The 19,546-nt window shown below is 43.7% G+C and overlaps 1 protein-coding gene across 1 annotated transcript in view; it reads left to right on the top strand.

Moving 5' to 3' along the window:
- Window positions 1-512: 512 nt before the first annotated feature.
- Window positions 513-19,546, top strand: part of LOC106602812 (sodium-dependent phosphate transport protein 2A-like) — a 58,728-nt gene continuing 39,694 nt past the window's right edge. The window contains exons 1-5 of the mRNA XM_045716242.2: window positions 513-582; window positions 7,235-7,407; window positions 7,568-7,671; window positions 13,967-14,113; window positions 18,847-18,869. Of these exons, the coding sequence (XP_045572198.2) occupies window positions 513-582; window positions 7,235-7,407; window positions 7,568-7,671; window positions 13,967-14,113; window positions 18,847-18,869 (517 nt within the window). The remainder of the gene's footprint in view (window positions 583-7,234; window positions 7,408-7,567; window positions 7,672-13,966; window positions 14,114-18,846; window positions 18,870-19,546) is intronic.

Below are 19,546 nucleotides of genomic sequence, written 5' to 3'. Positions count from 1 at the left end.
ACCATATATTGCACTGAAAGATTTCTTAATGAGAACAATTAGCATAATGGAAGAATGTGATACAAAAACCTATATCCTTTAAATGACTGGAAATCTCCTTCGTACAAGAATGCATGCAATGCTGACTCACATAGGCTACTGTATACAAAATCACATTTCTATTATTTTACCAGACCTCAGTCCAAATGGCTTATTATCATATTTGTTATGTTTGTTATGTTCTTTCTAGGGAGTTTTTCCTAGCCACCGTGCTTCTACACCTGCACTGCTTGCTGTTTGGGGTTTTAGGCTGGGTTTCTGTACAGCACTTTGAGATATCAGCTGATGTAAGAAGGGCTATATAAATACATTTGATTTGATTTGATTCTGTTGGGTCCATGCTTTGAGAAATAGTTTTCACAGGCAGATGTAATTTGACTTTACTGTGGTCACTAATGTCATTTCTATTAATTTCGAACTGGAAAGAGATTCTTCCATAATAGGAAAGGCCTCTCAGACGTGTCCATGACAGCATGCCCCTCCAGGACTCATCATGTGCTCTGGTGGAGAGGAAAGACCTGAGACAACAGTCACACCTGGAAGGTGACATCCTTCCAGACCCTGAAAAAACCTGGCCTGAATCCCCACTCACAAAAGCACATGGAAAGTGAAAGAGGGATTTACACTTGCAACACTCCAGGCATAATGTTGAAAAGTTAAACATTCAGAATGATTGTTTGTTTTCATGGTTAAGTGAGAAGAAACTTGTTCAACAGGGAATATAACATTGCGGATAAAATTTGAGATGACACTATTTCATGTGTACAACATTAAAGACCTGCATCAAGAAAAAAATAAAACTTCTCCTTTAAGAGTGAGAGGGCGCTTTGTGTGGCACACACACACCACACACACACACACGCGCGTGCGCAACCTCAACTGTACTATACTGCAAACTTGCACTCTACTGCACAATAGGTCTGGATTTCAGGAGGAGCAACTGACCTAAGTCAATACAAGATGAAAGCGTATTTGTTGATGTGTTGCCTTTGAAAAATATACTTTGTAATATAGATGAATAGTGGTTTATTGTACTACTCGCTTGTGCAGTACTCAATGTGAGGTCCGCCATCTCGATCATCATGGGATTGGAATTTTGGGACACAAATGCTTTGTTTGAGAATTATGTCCGTGTTTTGGAGTGTGCCCCTGGCTATCTGTAAAAAAACGCATGTAAACAATAGTGCAGTCTGGTTTGCTTAATGTAAGGAATGTGAAATAATTTATTCTTTCGCTTTTACTTTTGATACTTAAGTATATTTTAACAATTGCATTGACTTTTGAAACTGAAGTATATTTAAAACCAAACACTTTTACTCAAGTAGTATTTTGCTGGGTGACTTTCACTTTTACTTGAGTCAGTGGCGACCCATCATTCAGGGCAGCTGGAGCAGAGCCCCACCTATTTTGAGCCACACCTGTTTAGCAAAAAAAACAACATGTTTCACGTATCAGTTTGCAAACAGTGTACATTTTTTAATAATTGAGTTAATAAAGCCGCATACAAACATGGTCTCATTTTTGCTTTCTTGAGTAAGGTAGCTCCAAAATGCAGGTGTTTCAGCCTAGCTCAGTGCTTTCTGTGGTGGTGGGGCAGCCAGCAGAAAATACAGAGCGTAGGGGTTGGTAATGTTCTCTAGTTGCGTCGTGATTGGCTCAGTGTTCTGTCACTCATGGGGACACTACGTCACCACAAAATCTACAGGGAGAGTTAAAATATTCAAGCCCCTTGGGTGCTGCCATAGACTGACATTAGAAGTGCCCATCCAAGAAGGCTCAAGGTCATTGGCCACAAATAAAATGACATCAAATCACGTTATATCTACTGTAGCTGTGATTGGACTGATCATGTAAACATCATGCCTTCAAAATCTTAGCTAGCAAGCTAGACAAGCAGTCATCATTATGCTTCAAGTTAGCAATCTACTGGCAAATCCTTTTCAATCCTTGTCATATTATCAAGATAAATTATAGATACAACTATTGGTGATTATCGGCCATTGGACATTAACATTTCACAACAAGTTGGAAATCACAAATTCAACAATGAGTGGTTTGGAAGGAATCAGTGCTTAACTGCAAGTGTTGCAAAGTAATCCCTAGCCTGCTATCCGTGGAGAGGGTGTGTGGTCAATGTTTGGGTTTACAGTGCATTCGGAAAGTATTCAGACCCCTTGACTTTTTTCACATTTTGTCACGTTATAGCCTTATTCTAAAATGTATTAAATATTCCCTCCCCCTCAATCTACACACAATACCCCATAATGACAAAGCAAAAAAAGGGTTTTACACATTTTTGCAAAAGTATTTTTTTTTAAACCCCCGGAAAAATCACATTTACATAAGTATTCAGACCTTTTACTCAGTACTTTGTTGATGTACCTTTGGCAGCAATTACAGCCTTGCGTCTTCTTGGGTATGACACAACAAGCTTGGCACACCTGTATTTGTGGAGTTTCTCCCATTATTCTCTGCAGATCCTCTAAAGCTCTGTCAGGTTGGAAGGGGAGCGTCGCTGCACAGCTATTTTCAAGTCTCTCCAGAGATCCGGGATCTGCCTGGGCCACTCAAGGACATTTAGAGGCCTGTCCCAAAGCCACTTCTGTGTTGTCTTGGCTGTGTGCTTAGGGTTGTTATCCTGCTGGAAGGTGAACCTTTGCCTCAGTTCAAGGTCCTGAGCACTCTGGAGCAGGTTTTAATCAAGGATCTCTCTTTACATAGCTCCGTTGATTTTCCCTCGATCCTGACTAGTCTCCCAGTCCCTGCCACTGAAAAACATCCCCACAGCATGATGCTGTCACCACCATGCTTCACTATAGTTATGGTGTCAAGTTTCCTCCAGACGTGACGCCTGAAATTCAGGCCAAAGAGTTCAATCTTGGTTTCATTGGACCAGAGAATCTTGTTTCTCAGGGTCTGATACTCCTTTAGGTGTCTTTCGGCAAACTCCAATCGGGCTGTCATGAGCCTTTTCCTGAGTAGTGGCTTCTGTCTGGCCACTCATTCATAAAGGCTTGATTGATGGAGATGGTTGTCCTTCTGGAAGGTTCTCCCATCTCCACAGAGGAACTCTGGATCTCTGTCAGAGTGACTATTGGGTTCTTGGTCACCACCCTGACCAAGGCCCTTCTTCCCCGATTGATCAGTTTGGCTGAGCGGCCAGCTCTAGGAAGAGTTTTGGTGGTTCCAAACTTCTTCCATTTAAGAATGATGGAGGCCACTGTGTTCTTAGGGACCTTCAATTCTGCAGAAAAGTTGTGGTACCCTTCACCAAATCTGTGACTCAACACAATCCTGTTTCGGAGCTTTTTTCTCAAGCTTTTGCTCTGACATGCACTGTCAACTGTGGGACCTTATATAGACAGGTGTGTGCCTTTCCAAATAATGTCCAATCAATTGAATTTACCACAGGCGGACTCCAAAACTTGTAGAAACATCTCAAGGATGATCAATGGAAACAGGATGCAACTGAGCTCATAGCAAAGGGTCTGAATACTTATGAAAATAAGTTATTTCTGTTTTTTATTTTAAACAAATTCGCAAAAACTTCTAAAAACCTGTTTTCACTCTGGAGTGTTGTGTGAAGATTGATAAGGATTTAAAAAAAATACATTTTAGAATAAGGCTGTACCTTAACAAAATGTTTATATATATTTTTTTATTTATTTCACCTTTATTTAACCAGGTAGTCCAGTTGAGAACAAGTTCTAATTTACAACTGCAACCTGGCCAAAATAAAGCAAAGCAGTGCGACAAAAACAACAACACAGAGTTACACATAAACAAACGTACAGTCAATAACACAATAGAAAAATCTATGTACAGTGTGTGCAAATGTAGAATATTAGGGAGGTAAGGCAATAAATAGGCCATAGAGGCGTAATAATTACAATTTAGAATTAACACTGGAGTGATAGATGTGCAGATCATGATGTGCAAGTAGAGATACTGGGGTGCAAAAGAGCAGAAAAACAAAAACAAATATGGGGATGAGGTAGGTAGTTGGTTGAATGGGCTATTTTGTAACGATCGTCTGAAAGAGGGGACCAAGATGCAGCGTGGTGAGTGTTCATATTGAAGTTTTAATAATACAAAACACTTGAACATAAGAAACAAACGAAGGCCAACAGTTCTGTCAGGTGCAAACCACACAAAAGAAACAACTACCCACAAAACCCCAAAGGAAAACAGGCTGCCTAAGTATGGCTCCCAATCAGCGACAACAATGTACAGCTGTCCCTGATTGAGAGCCATACCAGGCCAAAACAAAGAAATACAAAAACATAGAAAAAAGGACATAGAATGCCCACCCAAATCACACCCTGACCAAACCTAAATAGAGACATAAAAAGGCTCTCTCAGGTCAGGGCGTGACAGTACCCCCCCCAAAGGTGTGGACTCCGGCCGCAAAACCTGAACCTATAGGGGAGGGTCTGTTTGGGCATTTCTCCGCGGTGGCGGCTCTGGAGCGGGACGCAGACCCCGCTCCACCACTGGCTCACCCCACTTTGGTGGCTCCTCTAGAGTGGGGTCCTCGCCGCGGGCCCCGGACTGGAGGGCGACTCTGGCAGCGCCGGACAGGGGGGCCGCTCTGGCTGCGCCGGACTGGCGGGACTTGCAGTAGGCCTGGCTCTGGGCGCAGGCACAGGATTCACCAGGCTGGGGAGACATGCAGGAGACCTGGCTCTGGGAGCAGGCACAGGACTCAACAGGCTGGAGAGACCTACTGGAGGTCTGATCCATGGAAGAGGCACAGGATAGACCGGGCTGTGGGGGAGCACTGGAGGCTCAGGGCTGTAGGCCGTCTCTGTAGGCTCCGGACTGTAGGCCGTCTCTGCAGGCTCCGGACTGTAGGCCGTCTCTGCAGGCTCCGGACTGTAGGCCGTCTCTGCAGGCTCCGGACTGTAGGCCGTCTCTGCAGGCTCCGGACTGTAGGCCGTCTCTGCAGGCTCCGGACTGTAGGCCGTCTCTGCAGGCTCCGGACACTAGGCCGTCTCTGCAGGCTCCGGACTGTAGGCCGTCTCTGCAGGCTCCGGACTGTAGGCCGTCTCTGCAGGCTCCGGACTGTAAAACGTCGCCGGAAGCTCTGGACGGGGAACTGTCGCCGGAGGCTCAGGACTGGGAACTGTCGCCGGAGGCTCAGGATGGGGAACTGTCGCCGGAGGCTCTGGACTGGGAGTGCGCACTACAAGGCTAGTGCGAGGAGCAGGAACAGGACGTACTGGGCTGGGCAGGCGCACTGGAGAGAGAGTGCGAGAGGCAGGCACATGCTTACCACAAAAAGCACGGGTAGTTGACTCAGGCCTCACCCCTGGTCCAACCAAACTACCCGTGTGCCCCCCCCCAAACATTTTGTTGGGAGCTGCCTCTCGTTCTTCCCGGGTAGGCTCCGATATCTGTCGATCACCTGGCCCCAAGTCCAGTCTCTCCTCCCAATCCACTCCTGATGAGACCAGGTGTCCATCTCCTCCCGAGCACGCTGCTTGATCCAGTTGTGGTGGGTAGTTCTGTAACGATCGTCTGAAAGAGGAGACCAAGATGCAGCGTGGTGAGTGTTCATATTGAAGTTTTAAATATACAAAACACTTGAACATAAGAACCAAACGAACGCCAACAGTTCTGTCAGGTGCAAACCACACAACAGAAACAACTACCCACAAAACCCCAAAGGAAAACAGGCTGCCTAAGTTTGGCTCCCAATCAGCGACAACAATGTACAGCTGTCCCTGATTGAGAGCCATACCAGGCCAAAACAAAGAAATACAAAAACATAGAAAAAAGGACAAAGAATGCCCACCCAAATCACACCCTGACCAAACCTAAATAGAGACATAAAAAGGCTCTCTCAGGTCAGGGCGTGACATATTTACAGATGGGCTGTGTACAGCTGCAGCAATCGGTAAGCTGCTCTGACAGCTGATGCTTAAAGTTAGTGAGGAAGATATAGGTCTCCAGCTTCAGTGATTTTTGCAATTCGTTCCAGTCATTGGCAGCAGAGAACTGGAAGGAAAGGTGGCCAAAGTAGGTGTTGGCTTTGAGGATGACCAGTGAAATATACCTGCTGGAGCGCTTGCTATGGGTTGGTGTTGCTATGGTGACCAGTGAGCTGAGATAAGGCGGGGCTTTACCTAGCAAAGACTTATAGATGACCTGGAGCCAGTGGGTTTGGCGACGAATGTGTAGCGAGGACCAGCCAACGAGAGCATAAAGGTTGCAGTGGTGGGTAGTATATGGGGCTTTGGTGACAAAACGGATGGCAGATTTAACTTTGGATTGGAGATGCTTAATGTGAGTCTGGAAGGAGAGTTTAGGGTCTAGCCAGACACCTAGGTATTTATAGTTGTCCACAAGTCAGAACCGTCCAGAGTAGTGATGCTAGTCGGGCGGGCGGGTGCGGGCAGCGATCGGTTGAAGAGCATGCATATTGGCTACGTCCTTCTTAGCTCGCTCATTAATGTTTAATCAAAATGGATTGCCTCTTATCCGGTCATCGTTCCCTTATGCCATAGTTTGTAAATCTCAACTGTCAATAGAAACCCCATTTGTTTAAGCAAGTCAGCCATATCAGCTATGTTTTTAAAAAAGGCAGTAAATGAGGCTGAATGAACAGTTTTTCTGCCAAACAAGGCTCCGCTGATTGCCAGGTGTAGCAGTGGTAAGGATTCACTCCGTGGTGCTGAAAAAAAAGCTCTGCTGTTGGGACAGCTTTATGTAGGCCCTAACAGTTTGTGGGCACTGTTTTGTCACCATTACAATGCAACTAATGTATTGCTTAGTGTTGTGTTGTGTTGTGGCTTTGCTGGCATGCATCGCCCCCAAAGATTTGTTTTGCCCCACCAAAATTGACATGCTAAAATCGCAACTGATTAAGATATTTTTACTTTTACTCAAGTATGACAATTGGGTACTTTTTCCACCACCGGAAATGGTTGTGTATCCTCCTGTCCCATAATGCCTTAGGTGTTAGATCTGTTCCTGGAGTGCTACCCTCCTGTAGGTTTTGACTTCAACCCCAGTTGTGGCTAACCTGATTCAGCTCATCAAAATGTTAGATTAGATTTGGAGCAAAAACCCACAGGACGGTAGCTCTCCGGGAACAGGATTGGCGAGCCCTGCCTTAGAAAAACCCTGAATCAAGTACCTCTACAGTTTGGCATCATGCATGATGTGCAGTAACATGGTCTGCTCATTGCAGGGCATTTGCATGGCTGTTTAAAAGTTTTGGTCCTACTGCCACTAGAGGCAGCCACAGGCCTGCTGAGGAGACTGTCTCAGGCCATGGTGGACACCTTCCACATCAGCTCTGGAGAGGAGTCCCAGGAGCTGTTCAAGGTCATCACTGAACCACTCAGCAAACTCATCATCCAGGTATTGCAGGGGTTAATGTGTGGGCCAAACAGTCTGTACTTTGCTCAAATGTCCAGGAAACTAGACTTGAGTAATGACTTGAGTAATGAGCTTGGCTGTGAATCACTCCTGCATCCTTTGATCACTTTGCAATATGTTTTATTCCTATTCTTCCTTGCAGTTGGATAAGTTTGTCATCACAGGCATCGCCACGGGAGACGAGGGCATGAGTCTGGTGAGGGTGCGGTCTAAGAACCACATCCTTACGGTTAGCCAATGGCCTCTGTTGATGTGTAATATACTTGAAGTCACCAGCTGGTTTCAAAGACAGATGTTTCTCTCCTCCTTAATCCCTCAACTGTACATCAATACAAAGCAATGCAGCAACCTGGGCAACACAGAAAGTGACTACTTGTAAATATAGGAAAATGCAGGTCAATGCAATTTAATTCTTAGAATTGATCGAGTGTCAAAGTACTATCACATGGAAATATGTGAAAGTCATGCTGATTCCAGTACAGTCCTGGGGCTGGGGGCCCTAGTGACGGTCTTTACAGAAGAAAGTAGCAGAATAGAATGACTGACCCAGTTCTCTGCTCTGCTGATGCCCCAAGGCAGGCATCTGTTAGTGTAGTGGTTCCCAAACATTTTATAGTCCCATACCCCTTCAAACATTCAACCTCCAGCTGCGTACCCCCTCTAGCATCAGGGTCAGTGCACTCTTAAATGTTGTTTTTTGCCATCATTGTAAAAATCAAATCTGATAACTAAAAAGTTATTTTCAAAACATGAACAAACATTTAAAAAGTATTATTTCAAGCTGTGTGCTTTCTGCTCCGCAAGAGCCATTCAGACACACTGTACGATAAATGTATTAAACATAAGAATGAGTGTGAGTTTTTGTCACAACCCGGCTCATGGGAAGTGACAAAGAGCTCTTATAGGACCAGGGCACAAATAATAATATAATAATTTTGCTCTTTATTTAAACGAATCCAGATGTTTGTGTCATACATTTTGGGAAAGTACCTGCGTAATTGCGCACCCAACTCACTCAGGTGCTTTGCTATATCACATTTGACATTATCCGTAAGCTTGAGTTCATTTGCACACAAAAACTCATACAATGATGGAAAGACCTGTGTGTTGTCCTTGTTAATGCAGACAGAGAAGAGCTCCAACTTCTTAATCATAGCCTCAATTTTGTCCCGCATATTGAACATTGTTGTGGAGTCTCTGTAATCCTAGATTCTGATCATTCAGGCGAGAAAAAACATCTCCCAGATAGGCCAGTCGTGTGAAAAACTCGTCATCGTGCAGGCGGTCAGACAAGTGAAAATGATGGTCAGTAAAGAAAACTTTAAGCTCGCCTCTCAATTAAAAAAACGTGTCAATACTTTGCCCCTTGATAACCAGCGCACTTCTGTATGTTGTAAAAGCGTTACATGGTTGCTGCCCATATCATTGCATAATGCAGAAAATAAATTAGAGTTTAGGGGCCTTGCTTTAACAAAGTTAACCATTTCACTGGAGTGTCAAAAACATCTTTCAAGCTGTCAGGCATTCTCTTGGCAGCAAGAGCCTCACTGTGGATGCTGCAGTGTACCTAGTGGCGTCGGGAGCAACTGCTTGCACGCACGTTACCACTCCACTATGTCTCCCTGTCATGGCTTTTGCGCCATCAGTACAGATACCAATACATCTTGACCACCAAAGTCCATTTGATGTCACAAAGCTGTCCAGTACTTAAAAAATACCCTCTCCTCTTGTCCTGTTTTCCAGTGGTTTGCAGAAGAGGATGTCCTCCTTAATTGACCCCCCATAAACGTAACGGACATATATCAGGAGCTGTGCCAGGCCCGCCATGTCTGTTGACTCATCCAGCTGTAATGCATAGAATTCACTGGCTTGTATGCGAAGCAGTAATTGTTTCAAAACATCTCCTGCCATGTCACTGATGCGTCATGAAACAGTGTTGTTTGATAACTGCATTGTCTGTATAGTTTTTTTTGCCTTTTTCCCCCAGCATTGTCCCAGCCATGTGTGCGGCAGCAGGAAGAATTAAGTCCTCCACAATAGTATGGGGCTTGCCTGTCCTAGCCACTCGATAGCTCACCATATAATATGCTTCTAGCCCCTTCTTATTAATGGTATCTGTTGCTTTTATACATGTCTTACTACTCAAAAATCGTCTTAATTCTGCTCAAAAAACTCCTGTTGCTTATTTTTCAAATTTGCATGTTTTGTTTCTAAATGTCTGCGTAAGAGTGAAGGTTTCATCGAGTTGTGAGGTAGTACTTTTACACATAACACACCGTGGCTGAGGAAAGGCACTACTCCCAATATAAGAGAAGCCCAAATCAATGTAGTTCTCATCATAATTGCGCCTCTTCCGTCGTGTAACGTCCCTGTCTGTTGTTTGGTGCTTTCCTTGGTAACGGGGCAGTAGCTCTTCGGCTGCATCAGATTCACAACTGTCAGTGTCCATGCCAGCTGGGCTAACAACAAATGTAGAATTACTTATGCTAGCATTGGCTGTGCTCGTGGAAGCAGAACAACTTGTGTCGTAGACAGGTAGTAGCAGTTGTCACAGCCTGACCATAGAGTGCTCTTATTTTCTATGGTGGAGTAGGTCAGGGCGTGCCTGGGGGGTTTATCTAGTTTATTTTTTCTATGTTGTGTTCTAGTTTCTTTTTTCTATGTTGAGGGTTTGTATGATTCCCAATTAGAGGCAGCTGGTCATCGTTGTCTCTAATTGGGGATCATATTTAAGTAGTTTTTTTCCCCACCTGTGTTTGTGGGAGATTATTTTTGAGTTAGCGCATGTTACACCTCTGTCGTCACGGTTTGTGTTTTGTTTCTAGTTTATTGTTTGTCTTCCAAAGTTTCACATTCAAATAAAAGATGTGGAACGATACTCACGCTGCGCCTTGGTCTGTTCCTACACACAAGCGTGACAGCTGGTATGTGTCTCTATGGACGTGGGCCTTACTTTTTTTTTTTTTGCATTTATCAATTTTCTAGCAAACGAAATGAGCAGCAGCTACGTTTGGCTACATACGGACCGCTAGTGGAATTCCCGCGAGGAGTATCAAATAAAATAAAATAAAATATTTATAAAGTCCTTCTTACATCAGCTGATGTCACAAAGTGCTGTACAGAAACCCAGCCTAAAACCCCAAACAGCAAGCAATGCATGTGTAGAAGCACAGTGGCTGGGAAACACTCCCTAGAAAGGCAAGAACCTAGGAAGAAACCTAGAGAGGAAGCAGTCTATGAGGGGTGAACAGTCCTCTTCTGGCTGTGCCGGGTGGAGATTATAACAGAACATGGCCAAGATGTTCAAATGTTCATAGATGACCAGCAGGGTCAAATAATAATAATCACAGTGGTTGTAGATGGTGCAACAGGGCAGCACCTCAGGAGTAAATGTCAGTTGGCTTTAGAGAGTTGTCTCTAGAGAGTTGAAAACAGCAGGTCTGGGACAAGGTAGCATGTCCGGTGAACAGGTCAGGGCTCCATAGCCACAGGCAGAACAGTTGAAACTGGAGCAGCAGCACAACCAGGTGGACTGGGGACAGCAAGGAGTCATCAGGCCAGGTAGTCCTGAGGCATGGTCCTAGGGATCAGGTCCTCCGAGAGAAAGAGAGAGAAAGAGAGAGAGAAAGAGAAAGAGAGAAAAAGAGAGAGAGATAGTTAGAGAGAGCATACTTAAAACCTGTTGGGGCTAGGGGGCAGTATTTCCACGGCCGGATAAAAAACGTACCCGATTTAAACTGGTTACTACTCTTGCCCAGAAACGAGAATATGCATATAATTAGTAGATTTGGATAGAAAACACTCTAAAGTTTCTAAAACTGTTTGAATGGTGTCTGTGAGTATAACAGAACTCATATGGCAGGCCAAAACCTGAGAAGATTCCATACAGGAAGTGCCCTGTCTGACAATTTGTTCTCCTTTATTGGTATCTCTATCAAAAATACAGCATCTCTGCTGTTACATAACATTTTCTAAGGCTTCCATTGGCTCTCAGAAGGCGCCAGAAAGTGGAATGACGTCTCTCCAGTCTCTGGGCGAAAAACAGCAGGGGTTTTTGTGAGTGGTCCGGCTGAGAACATGGACACTGGAGATGTGCATTCATGTGAATTCTCCATGTTTTTCTTTCTCTCTTTGAATGAATACAATGTCGCCCAGTTGGAATATTATCGCTATTTTACGAGAAAAATCGCATAAAAATTGATTTTAAACAGCGTTTGACATGCTTCGAATTATGGTAATAAATATTTTGATTTTTTTTTTGTCACGAAATGCGCTCGCGCGTCACCCTTCGGATAGTTACCTGAACGCACGAACAAAACGGAGCTATTTCAATATAACTATGGATTATTTGGAACCAAAACAACATTTGTTGTTGAAGTAGAAGTCCTGGGAGTGCATTCTGACGAAGAACAGCAAAGGTAATCCAATTTTTCTTATAGTAAATCTGAGTTTGGTGAGGGCCAAACTTGGTGGGTGTCAAATTAGCTAGCCGTGATGGCCGGGCTATCTACACAGAATGTTGCAAAATGTGCTTTCGCCGAAAAGCTATTTTAAAATCTGATACCGCGATTGCATAAAGCAGTTCTGTATCTATAATTCTTAAAATAATTGTTATGTATTTTGTGAACGTTAATCGTGAGTAATTAAGTAAATTCACCGGAAGTTTGCGGTGGGTATGCTAGTTCTGAACATCACATGCTAATGTAAAAAAAGCAGTTTTTTGATATAAATATGAACTTGATTGAACAAAACATGCATGTATTGTTTAACATAATGTCCTAGGAGTGTCATCTGATGAAGATCATCAAAGGTTAGTGCTGCATTTAGCTGTGGTTTTGGTTTTTGTGACATATAGGCTTGCTTTGAAAATGGCTGTGTGATTATTTTTGGCAGGGTACTCTCCTGACATAATCTAATGTTTTGCTTTCGCTGTAAAGCCTTTTTGAAATCGGACAGTGTGGTTAGATTAACGAGAGTCTTGTCTTTAAAATGGTGTAAAATAGTCATATGTTTGAGAAATTGAAGTAATAGCATTTATGAGGTATTTGTATTTCGCGCCACGCAATTCCACTGGCTGTTGACTTGCGTCCCACCTTGCCCAGGGAGGTTAAATTCACACAAGACACCGAATATAACAGACTGACCCTAGCCCCCCTAGCCACCCGACATACATATTGCAACATAATTACTGGAGGCTGAGACAGGAGGGTTCGGGAGACACTGTGGCCCCGTTCGACGATACCCCCGGACAGGGCCAAACAGGCAGGATATAACCCCACCCACTTTGCCAAAGCACAGCCCCCACACCACTAAAGGGATACCTTCAACCACCAACTTACTATCCTGAGACAAGGCCGTGTATAGCCCACGAAGATCTCCACCACGGCACGAACCCGACCCCCTCGAGTTCGTGCCGTGGTGGAGATCTTCGTGGGTGCCAACCTGGAAAGCAAGATCACGTCACTGACTCAACTCACTCAAGTGACGCACCCCTCCTAGGGACGGCATGGAAGAGCACCAGTAAGCCAGTGACTCAGCCCCTGTAATAGGGTTTGAGGCAGAGAATCCCAGTGGAGAGTGGGGAACCGGCCAGGCAGAGACAGCAAGGGCAGTTCGTTGCTCCAGTGCCTTTCCGTTCCCCTTCACACTCCTGGGCCAGACTACACTCAATCATAGGACCTACTGAAGAGACGAGTCTTCAATAAAGACTTAAAGGTCAAGACTGAGTCTGCGTCTCTCACATGGATAGGCAGACCATACCATAAAAATTGAGCTCTTTTGGAGAAAGACCTGCCTCCAGCTGTTTTCTTAGAAATTATAGGGACAGTAAGGAGGCCTGCGTCTTGTACCATACGTGTAGATATGTACGGCAGGACCAAATCAGAAATATAGGTAGGAGCAAGCCCATGTAATGCTTTGTAGGTTAGCAGTAACACCTTGAAATCAGCCCTAGCCTTAACAGGAAGCCAGTGTAGAGAGGCTAGCACTGGAGTAATATGATCAAATGTTTTGGATCTAGTCAAGATTCTAGCAGTCGTTTTTAGCACTAACTGAAGTTTATTTAGTGCTTTAGAGCATTGCAGTAGTCTAACCTAGAAGTGACAAAAGCATGGATACATTTTTCCTCATCATTTTTGGACAGAAAGTTTCTGATTTTTGCAATGTCACGTAGATGGAAAAAAACCTGTCCTTGAAACAGTCTTGACATGTTCATCAAATCAAGGTCTAGAGTAAAAATTAAATTAAACCAACTGTTAATGTGATTGGATGTTAATTATTTGAATAGGCTACCTCTATTTGACATTGTGTTGTTATTTCGCTGAACACTAGATTGTTAAAAAAAAAAATTGGGCAGTGAAACGAGGCTAGGCGAGGAAAAAACCTCACCAAAATGTATAGCCCCGTTGGAAAATATAAACGGACTGTTTGAAAACATCAAGAATTGTATTTTTAATATTTTTTTTAAATTAATTATTTTTTATTTTTTATGTGAATCACATTTTTATTTGGCGTATCCCTGACGGCATTGCCCATACCCCAGTTTAGGAATACCTGCGTTAGTGGAATCGCCGTTGTCAGAACTGGCAGTAGGCCTCTTTCTGCTGGCCTGCTCTCTGCTGCTCCTGTGTACCTGTCTGGTGCTGTTGGTCAAGCTACTCAACTCTCTGCTCCAAGGCCAGGTGCCAATGTCTTCCAGATGATCAAGTGTGACTGGAAGATTGATCTTAGAAAACATACATTGCCTTCAGAAATTATTCACACCCCTTGATTTTATCCACACTTTGTAGTTTTACTGCCTGAATTTAAATTGAGATTTTTGGTCACTGTCCTACATACAATACACCATAATGTCATAGTGGAATTACGTATGTTTTTTGAAATTGTTACAAATTAATAAAAAATGAAAAGCTGAAATGTCTTGAGTCAATAAGTATTCAACCCATTTGTTATTTCAAACCTAAACCAAAGTTCAGGAGTATATTTTTGCACATAAGTCACATAAGTTGCATGGACTCACTTTATGTGCAATAATAGTGTTAATAACCTCTTAAGGATCAGACCCTTTTTTTCAATTTCCGCCTAAAATGACATACCCAAATCAATCTGCCTGTAGCTCAGGACCTGAAGCAAGTATATGCATATTCTTGATACAGCACCATTTGAAAGGAAACACTTTGAAGTTTGTGGAAATGTGAAATTAATGTAGGAGACTTTAACACAATAGATCTGGTAAAAGATAATATAAACAAAAAAACATATTTTTTCAAAAATAAAATGTTGCCATCATCTTCGTAATGCAAGAGAAAGGCCATACAACCAGATTGTTATATCTGCTCCTGCCATGCCCTCTACTTCTCATCCTGCCACTCCCCCAGTGCTCTCTCCCTCTTCCTCTCGGTGTGTGTGTGATTGTATGGGCGGCAACAGGTTTGCTGGAGGCAGAGAAGATCCCAACCAGCTGCAATCTGTTCCATAATCAAGACCTCTACAAATACTCAGCCCTGCCACTTCCATGCTGCCAGAACGTAATCTCTGCTCATTCTGCTCGCTCTGACTTTGGCCCGTCTCCAGTCCCATGTCTCGTCAGTCCTGCTACTTTGTCCTGGACCCCCCACTCCACTGCGTCCTTGGATTCCTCTCCGGAACTCCGGACCTCTCCGGACCTGCTTACTCAGTCCATACTCCCCTCACTCCAGCCTCAGCCTTCACACCTGGCTTCCTGCAACCTGCCCGAGCTTGCCCTGGTCTGCACCCCATCTTCCCCGTTTCAATAAATACCTTGGTTACCTCATCCCAGTCTCCTCGTCTGAGTCTGCTCTTGGGTTCACATGTTCTGCTCCGCGTGACAGTACGATCTGGCCTAGATATGAACCCAACAGACACAGATCCTCTCCACCAAACCCTCGCCAGCCAAGGCACCCAGCTCAAGCAACATGACCAAGCCCTGAAAACCCTTCTGGAGCACATCAAGGAGTTTTCACAGAGCCTTTCGGACCTGCAGGGTCGAACCTTCGCCCAGAGCTTGCAACCAGCCCCGAGTCCCTCTCCTCTGCCCCGTGAGCTGTTTGTTCTGACCCCCGAGCGTTACAATGGCAACCTCGGAGCTTGCAGGGCCTTTTCACTAGTATACGAGAAACAGCTTTGGTCACACAGCTCTGGACTTCGTCCCTGGCCTTCCCCCATCCAACGGTAACTTAGTCATCCTCACCATAATTGACAGATTTTCCAAAGCGACTCACTTCATTCCCCTCTCCAAGCTTCCGTCCTCTAGGGAGACTGCAGACCTGCTGCTGTCCCATGTGTTTTGTCTGCATGGCATTCCTACTGACATCATTTCTGACAGGGGACCCCTTCTGTTCAGCACTGGGTATCAATGTCAGTCTTTCATCTGCATATCATCCCCAGATCAACGGCCAGACCGAACAGGCCAACCAGGAGATGGAGACTGCCCTTAGCTGCACAACCTCGACTAACCCTTCCTCCTGTAGTGCTCAGCTACCCTGGGTGGAATATGCCCACACCCTCACCAATGCCTCGTCAGGTATGTCACCCTTCGAGTGTGCTCTGGGTTATCCTGTTGAGGACAGACGTTCCGCTAGCGGAACGCCTAGCCAACATCCATTGGAACAGCAGGGTGCGAAATACAAAACATCAAAAATCGAATAATTTCAATTTCTCAAACATACGACTATTTTACACCATTTTAAAGATACACTTCTCCTTAATGTAACCACGTTGTCCGATTTCAAAAAGGCTTTACAGCGAAAGCAAAACATTAGATTATGTTAGGACAGTACATAGACAAACAATAACCACACAGCCATTTTCCAAGCAAGGAGATGTGTCACAGAAACCCAAAATACAGCTAAAATGAAGCACTAACCTTTGACGATCTTCATCAGATGACACTCCTGGGACATCATGTTACACAATACATGTATGTTTTGTTCGATCAAGTTCATATTTATATCCAAAAACAGCATTTTACATTGGCGCGTGATGTTAAAAAAATGTATTCCCACCAAAACTCCCGGTGAATGAGCACATCAATTTACAAAAATACTCATCATAAACGTTGACAAAATATATAACAATTACTTAAAGAATTATAGATACACTACTCCTTGATGCAACCGCTGTGTCAGATTTTAAAATAGCTTTACGGAGAAAGCACATTGTTCAATATTCTGAGTACATAGCTCAACCATCAATGCAAGCTATACAGCTACCCGACAAGTTCTGGCATCAACAAAACTCTGAATTAGTGTTATAAATCATTCCTTACCTTTGCTGATCTTCGGCGGAATGCACTCCAAGGACTCCTACTTCCACAAGAAATGTTATTTTTGTTCGAAATACTCCATATTTATGTCCAAATACCTCCGTTTTGTTCGTGCGTTTAGATCACTATCGAAAGGCATAATGCGCGAGCGTAATTCAAGACACGAAAAGTCAAAATGTTCCAATACCGTTCGTAGAAACATGACAAACGTTGTTTACAATCAATCTTTAGGGTATTTTTAATGTAAAAATGCGATAATATTCCAACCGGACAATAGCGTATTCATTCCAGGAGAAAAAGAAGGAACGGCGCGCTCGCAGGCTCGCGCATAACCAAGCCCTTTGTCCTCAGGCAGTCCACTCATTGACTGAGCTACTATTCTCTGCCCAGTAACAGGAGAAGGATGAAAAAAACTTTCTAAAGGCCGTTGACAGCCAATGGAAGCCTTAAGAAGTGCAACGTGAACCCACAGACACTGTAGTTTCGATAGGGATTCAAAAGAAGAACTACAATTCTCAAATTTCCCACTTCCTGGTTGGATTTTTCTCAGGTTTGTGCCTGCCATATGGGTTCTGTTATACTCACAGACATCATTCAAACAGTTTTAGAAACTTCAGAGTGCTTTCTATCCAAATCTACTAATAATATGCATATTCTAGTTTCTGGGCCCGAGTAGTAGGCAGTTTAATTTGGGCCGTGAAAATACTGCCCCCTATCCTCCACCGGATAACCCCCTTATTCCCCGCCCAAGAGATCGAGGTGGCGGTTCCCTCAGTCCATGACCATACATGCTGTTGTCATCGCACCTGGAGGAAGGCCCGGGCTGCCCTTCTTAGTGCCTCCACCAGGACCCAGTCCAAAGCCAACTGTCGCCATGCCTCAGTGCCAGTTTACACTCCAGGCCAAAATATATGGCTCTCATCAAAGGACATGCCATTGAAGGGGACTTCTAAGAACTTTTCCCCCGATTCATTGGTCCCTTTGAAATTGAGAGTATCATGAACCCCTCTGCTGTGCGCCTGACACTCCCAGCCTCTCTCAAGAGCCACCCTACCTTCCACATATCCCTGATCAAACCTGTCAGTTCCAGTCCCCTGTCTCAGAGACAGCAAGGGTTCAAACTGTAGAACCCAGTTCCTACATTTGAATATAAAAATGTATTTTATCAAACAACACTGTTACATTTTATCTCTGGGACCCTCAGGATGACAAATCAGAGCAAGATTACTGAATGTAAGTACATTATTTACCTTCAGAGGTGAATATATCAAACCAGTTGCCGTGTTTTGTTGTTGTGCACTGTCCTCAAACAATAGCATGGTATTTTTCTCCTGTAATAGCTACTGTTAATTGGACACTACAGTTAGATTAACAAGAATTTCAGCTTTCTGCCCATATAAGACATGTCTATGTCCTGGAAAGTTGGCTGTTACTTACAACGTAATTCTAGTCACATTAGCGCACGTTAGCAACAACCGTCCCTGTTTAGGGACACCGATCCCTTAACATGGTTTTTGAATGACTACCTCATCTCTGTACCCCATACATACAATCGTCTGTAAGGTCCCTCCGTCAAGCAGTGAATTTCAAACACAGATTCAACCACAAAGACCAGTGAGGTTTTCCAATGCCTTGCAAAGAACGGCACCTATTGAAAAAGCAGACATTGAATATCACTTTGAGCATGGTGAAGTTATTAATTACAATTTGGATGGTGTATCAATACACCCAGTCACTACAAAGATACAGGCGTCCTTCCTAACAGTTGCCAGAGAGTAAGGAAACCGCACAGGGATTTCACCATGAGGCCAATGTTGGCTTTAAAACAATTGCAGAGTTTAAAGGCTGTAATAGAAAAAAACTGAGGATGGATCAACAACATTGTAGTTATTCCACAATACTAACCTAATTGACAGAGTGAAAAGAAGGAAGCCTGTACAGAATGAACAAAAATCAAAAACATGCGTCCTGTTTGCAAAAAATGAGGCAAAGCAATTCACTTTTGAATTGAGTACAAAGTATAAGATTTGGGGCAAATCTAATAAAACACATTACTGAGTACCACTCTCCATATTTTCAAGCATAGTGGTGGCTGCATCATGTTATGGGTATGCTTTAAAGACTGGGGAATTTTCCAGTATAAAAATGGTGCTCAGCACAGGCAAAATCCTAGAGGAAAACCAGACACTGGGAGGAATTCACCTTTCAGCAGAACAATAACCTATAACACAAGGCCAAATCTACACTGGAGTTGCTTACCAAGAAGAGAGTGAATGTTCCTGAGTGGTCGCGTAACAGTTGTGACTTAAATCTACTTGAAAATCTATGGCAAGACCTGAAATTGGTTGCCTAGCAAGGATCAACAACCAATTTGACAGAGCTCTAATTAATATTTCACAATCCAGGTGTGGAAAGCTCTTAGAGACTTACCCAGAAAGACTCACAGCTATAATCACTGCCAACTGTGCTTTTACAAAGTATTGACTCAGGCGTGTAAATACTTATGTAAATTTCATTTTCAATACATTTGCTAAAATTTCGAAAAACATGTATTAATTTTGTCATTATGGGGTATTGTGTGTCAATCAGTGGAGGTTCCTCAGAGGAGGAACGGGAGGACCATACTCCTCATTGAATTTCATAAAAATAAAAATAGGGAAACATGTTCCATTGAGCTGGGTGAATGGAATATGAATGACAGTCATCCAACATGCTGTAATAGAAAGAAGGCAATGCTCATAAAAAATAAATAATCATCTTCCCTCATCTTAAACGTCACCGACCGCCACTGGTGTAGATGGGTGAGGAAAAAAATCTATTCAGTCCATTTTTAATTCA

The sequence above is a fragment of the Salmo salar genome, chromosome 04 (assembly GCF_965601325.2).
Source record: "Salmo salar chromosome 04, fSalSal1, whole genome shotgun sequence".
In the NCBI taxonomy this organism is placed as follows: Eukaryota; Metazoa; Chordata; class Actinopteri; order Salmoniformes; family Salmonidae; genus Salmo; species Salmo salar.
Note: the sequence above shows the minus strand (reverse complement) of the source record. Positions and strands in the feature narration are given on the sequence as shown.